This window comes from Physeter macrocephalus, chromosome 4 (assembly GCF_002837175.3).
Source record: "Physeter macrocephalus isolate SW-GA chromosome 4, ASM283717v5, whole genome shotgun sequence".
NCBI classification, from domain to species: Eukaryota; Metazoa; Chordata; class Mammalia; order Artiodactyla; family Physeteridae; genus Physeter; species Physeter macrocephalus.
The window spans coordinates 129,044,381-129,055,319 of record NC_041217.1 but is presented as its reverse complement, the minus strand read 5'-3'; the positions used below and the strand labels follow the sequence as shown (position 1 = coordinate 129,055,319).

The 10,939-nt window shown below is 41.3% G+C and overlaps 1 protein-coding gene across 2 annotated transcripts in view; it reads left to right on the top strand.

Annotated features, from left to right (window-relative positions):
• The first annotated feature begins 1,158 nt into the window (after positions 1–1,158).
• Positions 1,159–10,939, top strand: part of RAVER2 (ribonucleoprotein, PTB binding 2) — a 117,021-nt gene continuing 107,240 nt past the window's right edge. For both annotated transcript variants that reach the window (XM_028489303.2, XM_028489302.2), the window contains exon 1: positions 1,159–1,502. In XM_028489303.2, the coding sequence (XP_028345104.1) occupies positions 1,254–1,502 (249 nt within the window). In that variant the 5' untranslated portion in view covers positions 1,159–1,253. The remainder of the gene's footprint in view (positions 1,503–10,939) is intronic.

The window sequence follows — 10,939 nt, the reverse complement described above, 5'->3', positions numbered from 1 at the left end:
GTAAAGTGAAGAAAATAAAAACTACCTAATTGAATTATTGTGAAGAGTAAATGAAACATTTGTAAAGTACTTAGAAGTACATGGGGGCACAAGGTAGGTACTGAATACCTAGTATGTTTTTAAAAAATCTTTTTTGGTTTTACTTTTTGGTGACATCTACTGAAAATATTTTCCCCCAACGGAATAACATGTTAAACAGGCTTTTTTTTTTTTTTTTTTGGAGAGTGTATTTGCATGCTACACAGTTAAGATGCATGTTTCTCTTTACTCATAGTCATTTGGGCCGGTGCCAGTCAAAGGCTGCCCAATTGTTTGATCTGATAACATCACTGTGACTTAGCTCCACAGTGTAACTCTCCCTCAAAGTTTCAATTAAAATAATGTTCCAAGTAGCGTTTTCGCCAACCCTCTGCCACAGTTCACCTTCCATTTTAGTCTTTGTTTCGGCACCCCTTTATATGCTGCATATGCAAGCATCAAGGTTTTACATTTTAGGAAACGTACAAAAGAAAAGGAGGGACGGGTCAAGGCCACAGGCTTTCTCGTAGACACAGCTAGGAAAATACTTTGCTATCAGGTTTTTTCAAATATATAAAATTGCCTCCAGAATTCTTGCCTTTTTGTACTCCCTAGGAAACCTCAAATTTTATTTTTCATGGCAAACTCAAACTTCTCTGCCAGACGAGCACATCTTGAGCAGAGAAGAAGGGTCACCGTCCGGAGCGGGCAGGGGCCTCCCCGGGTTTGGGGAGGCTGAATTCGCGTCTGCAGCCCCGGAGCCGCCCCAGCGCGGGAGTTTCGAGGGGAGCTCGGGGACAGCTGCGGCGTCACGTGGGGAGGCCGCGCGGGGACCGACGCCTGGGGCCCGAGTGCCTCCGGGGAAGCCGCATCCCCAGAGCCCAAACCTGGGCTTTCGCTAGGGCCTTGCAGGGAGGTGAGCCCGCCCGCCCGCGCCGGCACAGGTGTCCGGGTGGCGGCGCCGAGGCCCCCGCGGGCTGGGCGGGCGCGCCGGTGCGCGGGGCCCGGGGGCCCGAGGGGGAGGTTCCCGCGAGGTGGTTCTGGGCTCCTCCTCGGCGCTCAGGTTTCCTCTTCCCGCCCGCCGGCTGCTGGCTGCGGCGCCTCCTCCCTTCCCCTCCCCCCACCCGCTCCGTCGCCTCGGCCCGCCTCGCCCCCTCCCGGGCCTCCTCCGGCTCTCTCTCTCTCCCTTCCCCTCGAGCCTCGGAGGAGCCCGCAGCCGCGGGGCGCCCGGGAAGATGGCGGCGGCGGCGGCGGTAGCCGGCGGCGAGGGGGGCGCGGGCGTGGGCGGCGCGGCGGGGCCCGAGCCGGGATCGGGGCCGCGCGGGCCGGACCCCTCCGCCGAGGCGTGCAACGACGCCCGGGGCCCGGCGCCCGCTGCGCTGCACCCGGAGGAGGTCGCCGCGCGGCTGCAGCGGATGCGCCGGGAGCTGAGCAACCGCAGGAAAATCCTGGTGAAAAACCTGCCCCAGGACAGCAACTGCCAGGTGTGGCGACGGGCTGCGAGGCGACGCGTCCCGGGGGCTACGGGGCAGGAGCTTTAGAGAAAAGCTGCCCACGCCACCCCCCTTCCACCCCGGTGTCCAGGCTGGTGCCCGGCGCCTGGGAGCGGTCCGGGGGAGGAGGGGATCGTGCAGAGTTACGAGAACGGTCCTTGGCTTTTGCAGAGCCCCCCGGGTTTGTGAGTCCGCGGTCACCCCGCGAAGGAGGCACATTAGGAAACTGAGGCTCGGAGAGGCGAATGGGCTTGTCCAAGGTCACGGGAATCTGGAGCGCTGTCTCTAAGTCCGGCTGGTTCCTTCCTTCCCCTGATGGCCCAGGGTGGTGTACTGGGGGAAGGGGTCGGGGAAGTTAGTGAAGGAGAGCGGAGGTGAGCTGCGGAGCACAGCTTGGGAGTGGGGGACAAGTCTTCGGGAGCACCCTGAGACTGGCGCAGGGTCCCAACGGGGTCCTCGCGACTTGGGTGTGCCCTGGGGGGCGGGGTCACGGGAGAGCTGGGAGTGAGTTTTGCTGTTGCAGGAGCACTTGACCAAGTTTGTATGAAACAACTCTGTCCCCTCAGTTTGCTAAGACCCTGGAATAGAGAGGTTATCGCTGCGGTTTGGGGAGCCTTGCAGCCGTCTTCTCACTGCCGAGTACTGGAGGATTTGTTCCTCAGTGACTCCGAGGAGGCTTAAAGATAGGCTACTCTGTGTCTTTGATCCAGATTAACTGTTGCTTTAAGCTCTGCATCTATTTGACTTTTTTTTTTTTTCTCCTCGATTACCAAAGTTACGTGCTCATTGTAGGAAAGCTAGAAAACACAAAGAAGCGCAAAGGGGGGGAATAGAAATCACCTGTATTTTTGATACTTAAAGATAACTATTGTTAACGTGGAGTATTATCTTTTCCTGTGTGTACGTTTCTTTGACTATTAAGGGTTTCTTGTCTAGATGTTCACGTATCTTTCACATTTAATTGGAATTTCTATATTTTGTGGGGATGGGGAGGGTTGTCTGTCCTGGTGGTTGCAGATTTGGGGCACTTCGTGTAGTTCCTCCTGTAGTGGGATGCATGGAATTGCAGGGGAGCTGCCTGTTGATAATTGCAGCGGTTCTTCCGTTAGATCCGTTAAATATTGAGACCAATGCCTCATTACTATGTAATTAGACCTTACATAGCCAGCCACTCACAATAAATGTGAGCATGTAACCTTATAACCCATATACATGAAGGGCCATTTTGTTTCAAAAACAATGTAAAAAAGTCTCTGTCAGTGTTTGTACATCTCATCCCTCTTTCAACTCTTTCCATGGTTGTCCGCTTCCCCTCAGGCAGGTGATGTTTTGTAATGCTATAAGGACACCTGCAATGGACTGATTTCATAGAAGCAACTTTCCCGTGCCCGCGCAAGTATAGGACAGCAAGTGAGCACAGAAAGAGGAAGGCTTGGAAAAGGCAGATGGAATCTTTTAAAAAATTGAAGAAATAGCAACTATGTGTGTAGATCATCTGGAAGAGAGGTGGAGAAGTGTCTTAATTTCCTTTGTAGAATGTCAGCTATTTTTGTTATCACATTTCTTTGCATTAATTTTCAAAATATTTGGACCAAAAATTTTAGATAGTTCTGTCTATTCTTCCTTTGGTGTTGGTATCTTTCTCATTTCCCTTCTCAAGAGACTTGAAAAAATATATTAAAGAGTCTAATAAAAGGAACAGTTAATTACCTGTTGTTAGTGATGGAGAGAGGTTTTATGAGAATTACACTGATTTGTATTTTTGAGATATTCTTTCTCTGTTATGAATTTATGTTTCGCCTAAATTTTAGGATTTTTTTGTAAGGTAGCAAGCATAAACTATCAAATAAAATTGGTTTAAGATCTGTATGTCTAGATGAGTCTTTTACTGCCAAGTAAAGTATCTTAAATTTTTATGCCATGCTTTTTTTTTTAAATTTTTTATTTTATTATTATTTTTTGGCAGAGTTGGGTCTTCGTTGCTGCACGCGGGCTTTCTCTAGTTGTGGCGAGCAGGGGCTACTGTTCGTTGTGGTGCACGGGCTTCTCCTTGTTGTGGCTTCTCTTGTTGTGGAGCACGGGCTCTAGGCGTGCGGACTTCAGTAGTTGTGGCACGGGGGCCCAGTAGTTGTGGCTCACGGGCTCTAGAGTGCAGGCTCAGTAGTTGTGGCGCACGGGCTTAGTGGTTCCGCGGCATGTGGGATCTTCCTGGACCAGGGCTCGAACTCGTGTTCCCTGCATTGGCAGGCGGATTCTTAACCACTGCGCCACCAGGGAAGTCCCTGTGCCATCCTCTTTGAGAGCTGAAGAGTTTCATCTATAAGCAAAAAGTAAATAAATAAAAGTTGTTAGGACCCAGAGACTAGTTTCCAGACTTGTCCTAGCCTTTGTTTTTTTTCTATGATGATTTCCATAACAAAATATTATTTTAAATATTTCTGATAATGTAGTTTTAAAATTTAAACAGATAAGTGTTTGATTACAGATAACATTTGTTTGAGTAGTGTTTTTCTTTTTTCTATTGTCTTCAGTGCTTGTACCTTTCCTAAGTTTTCTGATCACAGTCATTATTATAAATATCAATGGTCTGTGTTACACAAAAAAGTAGAATAGACCGAAGTATGCTAATTTCTAAAAGCAATTAAAAGACACTCTTTTCTTCAGATTATTTAAACTGAGAGTTGCTATTTTTATTAGTCCAATAAGATTAACATTTACTTGATCTACTTCTCAAGTTGTAATATTTTCTTGAATATGTTCTGCTAGGATTTTTTGTTTGTTTTATCTTTTATTTACCTTAACAATTATAATTGTTTTTACCTAGTGGCTGCATTTTACTGTCAACTTACTAGTGAAGAATTAAGTTTAATCTTATTTTGTATCTTTTAGCCAGTATCAGCTGGATAAACTATTTCCTCCTTATGAAATGACTGACATGGTAAAAAAAAAAAAAAAAAAAAAAATTACTACTTTTTGTTCAGTTTCTAAGTAATCAGATATTTTAAATACCCAGATTCATGTTCTTTTCTAGAAGAGTCTGTGTTCATTCATTTATTCTGGAATATCACATTAAGGATCAAAGTCATTCCTAACTCTGGTTCTCGAACTGTATAGTTATGTTTCTAGAAAATCTATGTTGATGATTGATCAGTAGGAACCCAATAATTTTTTCTTAACATTTTTAAAACATGGGTATTTTCTTTATTAAACATAATTTTCATAAGTCTTACTCATATTTTGTTTAATTTTTGGTATAACAGCATATACCAAATAGCATCCCACAACTTTACACTTCCTATGATTAGAAGGCACACTAAAGGTATTATTTTTTTTTTTAACATCTTTATTGGAGTATAATTGCTTTACAATGGTGTGTTAGTTTCTGCTATATAACAAAGTGAATCAGCTATACATATACATATATCCCCATATCCCCTCCCTCTTGCGTCTCCCTCCCACTCTCCCTATCCCACCCCTCTAGGTGGTCACAAAGCACCGAGCTGATCTCCCTGTGCTATGTGGCTGCTTCCCACTAGCTATGTGTTTTACATTTGGTGGTGTATATATGTCCATGCCACTCTCTCATGAAGGTATTATTTTTAAGTGGGAGCTTTTAAAGGTACAAATGTCAAATACCTTACAGTAGTAGAAATACTAACTCTAGAAAAATGAACGCCCTTATACTAATAAGTTCTCAAAAGAATAGTTACTGTGCCATCAGTCAGGCGCTGTCTGGTGATCATCGTATGCTTTCCGGAATCCTCCCAGCCCTCTGTGTTCTCATAGCTTCAACTCTGGTTCATATCCTTTTCATCTCTTGCACAGTTAACAACCTTTCTGCTTGTCACTTACCCTCATTATTGTGCTGTCTCTTATTTTTTAGCCCATCCTGCTTACTGTTTCCCTGAGAGAGCTTCCCAAAGCACAAATCTGATATCACTCCCCTATTCCAAACAAGAGAAAACAACAACAACAAAAATCTTTGGCTCCACATTCCCAGCACTGCTTCTCAAACTTTCCCTCAAATTCTCCCTCATTTGTCTCTTCTCCTCAAATTGTAAGGAATAGTGAACCTGAATTAGCCTATGGCAAGAGTGAAATTGCCTTGAAGCTTCATGTTCTGTCTGAAAAATTCACATTAATTTTATGTTCTAGGAAAATTGGATTTAATATAAAAAACGTGACAAACTCATTTAACTTCCCTCCAAATTTTTTACATAAACTTGACACTTAATGGAAGATGCACCACAATTATCCTATGATTTTCCATACTCCTGTATTACCATGGAGTACTCAGACCTCACTTGAGAAGCATGACATACTAGGATAGAATTCTAAGACTCTAGGCTTTTTGTGACTTGGCCCCTGCCTACATTTCTAGTCTCATTTTTTATTGGTTCTACGTTGGATTCTACTCTTAATTTTTTAAAGCTACCTCCATCCCTGAGTACTTCGTGCCGCTGTGATTTGGTATTTATGTCTTTGTTAGTGTTTTGGAATGTTATTATAGTGATTAATTTATCATGAATAATATTTATAATAATTATTAGAATTATTTATAGTGAATAATAATGTTGTGAACACTGGTTCTTATTCAGTGTAGCCATTGTGTATATGTGTGTGTCTATATGTGTGAATAGTCTGTTGCAACTCTGACTTTAGAATTTTGATTAGTTAAGGTAATGCCCTAATATGTGGTTTTTAATTGTATTTCTATAAATTGTTTATATTTTATGGTTAACCTGATTCTGTTTCAGTAGCATTGCTACTGGGGTTTCAAAATGGAGAAATAGTGACATTTATTTACTATATTGTTTGAGTTCACTCAGTTGTTTTCTTACATATCGTATGCATGTACCTGTATTTTGTTTTTGTTGTATTTATTTTAAAATCTGAAAGAGATTTTATTGTGTAATTAGAAGAAAATGTGAAGTGCTTAGGGCTAAAGAGAAGAAACATTCTGTTGTCTCACTTTGGGTATTATTAACTTTCATTTCGAAGTACTCTATTAGGGTAGTTAGTTGAGAAGCTTGATGGTTAATTCATAGAGGCCCATTTGAAAGCTTAGCACTTTTTAGAATAACAAACCACCAAATGTAGGAAACTCTGGTTGATTTTCTTTTTAAAATCTATTTATTCCCATTATTTTATGTTATTCAAAAACCAATAGAATTTTCTCACATGCTTTGTGTTCTTTAACTGTGGGATTTAAAAACATACATGATTTGTTTTCTCTAACAGTATATTCAGTAATTATTGCCTCTTTTTAAACTGACAGTACTGGGATGTTTTTGCATTATGAAATCATTCTTTTTCTTATTAGAGAATGTCATTTTGCTTACTTCCAAAAGTTACTTTTCTTAGTGTAGTAGTTTGTACTACTTAAAAGTTATCTATTATGTTTTCTTTTTTAGTGTAGTTAATCAGAATTGACTTACGGGTTCTATGTCTTTTCTGTGTATTTTATTATCCTATTCCCAGTGTAACAAGAACACTGAAAGCTGCTAAAGGAATATATTTCTACATTTCTGGGACACCACTGGCTCAGTGAATTTCTAGTCTTGGCAGAAATTCTTAAAAAAAGTGTTTCAGCAATGCTTGTTCTTGCTCTGAAAACACGTTTGAGAAGAGGAGTATTTTGTAGTTTGCATCACAGTGCTGAGTGTTAAACAGTCCAAAGACGTCTCCCTACCTTATAGCCAGTGGCCCTTAGGGTCTCCAGGGCTCATCTCTCATCTGTGGGCAAAAAGCTTTATGCTTAGCTCTGCTTAGCCCAGCTGAAACAGCCTGATGAAAGAATGTTAAAACATAAATAAAGAAAACAAAATCATCTGTAATTGCTTATTAGAAACCCTGGCTCTGTTTTTACTTTGTTTGCCTAAGAGGCAGTCGCCTCAGTCTAAGGTGATAGTGTGCACTGAGGGGTACTGAGTGAGAAGTGGGGACATCAGACCACCTAGAACGCTTGTTTGTATTAGCTGTTTTGGCTCATGATTATCCGCAGAGGATTGTCTTTGGTTGCTATACTGAATATCTTCCATTTTTTCCTCCAGACCTTTCTCCACCCTTCTTACCTGCTTTGTGTCCTCGGAGGCTGACTGTACTGTGAAAAGCACTAACAGGGCTCTCTTATTCTCTGGTTTCTGATTGCATTTGGCCAGAGCCACTACTGGTGGGAGATCAAAGGGCAGAGGAGAGAGAGATTGGGGCATTTATTCACCCAGCTCCATCTCTATGAGGTTACTGTGGCTTGGCTGTTTCCTCTTTCAAAGGTCACAGTTTCTTCAGTGGAACCCTCCATGCAACTAAGCTCTCTGGGTTGTTGTTATCATTCCCCTTGCCTTATGGGACTGACTGTCGCTAACCGTGGGCTTTCTGTAAACTTTTGAAGATAGTCTCTTTAAAAATTTCTCCCCAATTACTTAGTCTTTGAGTGTGCCATCTGTTTCTTGCTGAGACCCTGATGCTGTTGCCTACTCAGTCTCCGTTCTTCCTCTTGTCTTTCCTAGTAGCACCCAGATTTTCCTTTGAGGACCTACCCTCCATTATTTACGGGCTGCATGGTTTGCGTGGGTTTGCTTTCTGTCCCTATCTGTAGAAGTGACATAAACCAACAAACAGAATTCTTCTCTTTTGCCATTGGAATTGGTTAAAGGATGGGCAATAACTTGGGCGTAAGCCAGTCGGCACGTGGTAGTCCCTTGGCCGTAGTGATTATTTCAGCCTAGTATAATAAAGAAGCTTAGGACTTTGGTTGTTAAGGTAATTCTTTCTTCCCATGGGTTATGAATGCAGAGACACATTGCTCAGATTGTAGCTGACATTCTGAGGACAGAGCAGACATCCAAAGGAAGACTGACCTGAAAAGAAAGGAAGAAAGGAAGGAAGGAAGAAAGGAAGGGAGGGAGGGAGAGAGAGAGAGGGAGGGAGAGAGAGAGAGAAAGAAAGAAAGAAAGAAAAATAGAGGCTGAGCTAGAGCCCTGATCACACTATATATGAAGCTTGACCTACCTTTGCATTTCTTAGTTATGCGAGACCCTAACTTCCCTTTATTTTTCATTTATTTCAAGTTGGGTCTTATGTTATTACCAACCAGTACTATCCTAAATAGTACAGAATTTTAATTTAAAAAAATGAAATCTTATTATTGAAAAGGATGGTAGAAGACATTTTATCCAACCCTTTTGCTTAATACATGAACACAATTTACAGAGTCCTAAACACATGGTTTCTAGTACATTTTTAACACCTTTAGTTTCAAAGAAATCACTGTTTTGTAAGGTATCCTACTCCATCTTCAGACAGCTTTTGTTATAAATGTCTTATTTATATTAAATATGTAAAATTTATTTCCCTGAAATTTTGATTTCTTGATCCAACTTCTCCCCTCTAGTAGCATAGAGAAATTATGGTATTCTCTTTTTTAACTTATAAGTTCACCTCCTTCAAACCACTAGATTTAGCACATGAGTCTGAGTTTCCTCACCATCTTGTTTATTTTTCTCTGAACGCACACCACTATCATTTTGTCATTGCATCTCTTAAAATGTGTTGCCCCAAATCGAGTATGGTAGTCTAGTTGAGATCTCCTTGTAATCCCTCAGCCAGAGCAAATTCTCTTTTCTCTGTATTTCTATATTAACAATAATAACCTTTGTTTATTAGATGCCTACTGTTGCTAGGCCCTGAGCTTCATTTACATTTTATTTAATCCTTTTTTCAAGGCTGTGAGATCAGATTTTTTTAATTCTCGTTTTATTGATAGGGAAACACAGATGCAAAATTAATGTCAAGCAATTTGCCCAAAGTCATTCAGCTTAGTAGTAGTAGAGTGGAGAAAAGCTAATGTCTTTTTTATTCCTAAGTTTATATTCTTATCCCACATTGTATTATGATTGTAATTCATACACTCTATATTGTGTTTCAAAGGACAGGGATTATGTAATATTTACCTTTGTGTCACCAGTGTTTAACCTAGAACCTGACACATTGTTCCAAGGGAAGTTTAAAACAGAAGGAGATGACCCACCTATTTGTTCTAAAATGCTATACTTCTGTTAATGTGTCTGACACATGGCAGGCTTTCAGGATTAGTTTGTAAGATGAACAAATTTTGCATTGTAAGACTGCGTTAGCTTTTTAGGCAGTGAACTCCATTCACATATAATTATTCTATCAGTCAACTGTTTATTGCATGTAAGTTGAAAGCTATAAACCCTCTCTCCAGAAAAGTTCTAATGTTCATAGGCACACAGAAATTTGCATGTAATTTCAAGGGGTTGTGGATCTCTTGTAATTTACCCCTGATCTCACTCTGGGAGATTTTAGACCTGAGAAGCACCTTTCCACAACAGTGTAATTTTGATTATGTGTTTGGGACGTCACCTGAGTATGGACCATGGTCCAAAGCTGCTTCTTGAGAAGAGTTTTCAGCAGAAACTTCTGTGGGCCACATTTATGCATATGTGGGATGATCCTCTCTCTGGGCAAGAAAATAAATCAGACTTCTTAATTTTCTTTCTAAGAAAGTCACCTGTGTCACTTTACGTTTGATGTAAAAGCTCATTGTTCTCTGGTCACCCAGTATTACTAACACTTTACCTATTGTGCCTGACACAGAGTGGATGTACAGAATTCTTTTTTTTAGAGTCTAAGATATTACAGTGTAATATTTCTCACTTAACGTGTGTTGTTACAAAGGTTGATATAAAGAATGTCACTTTAAAACATATCAAGACTATTCACAATGAGTATTTGTTGATGCAAAGGTTAATATAAAGAAAGTGTCTCTTTAAAACATATCAAGACTTCACAATAAGTATTTATTGCTATGAAAAGTTTCCCTTTTTGGGGTTTCCCTGGTGGCGCAGTGGTTGAGAGTCTGCCTTCCGATGCAGGGGAGACGGGTTCGTGCCCCTGTCCGGGAAGATCCCACATGCCGTGGAGCGGCTGGGCCCGTGAGCCATGGCCGAGAGGCCACAACAGTGAGAGGCCACAACAGTGAGAGGCCCGCGTACAGCAAAAAAAAAAAAAAAAAGTTTTCCTTTTTTGTTCGATTTCTGAGTCTCTAACTTATTGTGAGTCTCTCAACTTGTTTTCTAGGCATTTGACGCTTAATTTTGTGCTTATTTACTCTCATTATCTTTAGATTTCCATTGTCCTTATGCTTGTACATTTTCTTTGTGAGTTTGAAGGTTTCTGTTAAACTTTTGTCACCACCTGAATGCCAAGATAGCATTAGAATTCATTGCATTTGTTTGAGCCTGTATTTGCACGCATATTCTTTTATTTTATTTTATTTTTTAACATCTTTATTGGAGTATAATTGCATTACAATGGTGTGTTAGTTTCCGCTTTACAAAAAAGTGAATCAGCTATACATATACATATGTTCCCATATCTCTTCCCTCTTGCGACTCCCTCCCTCC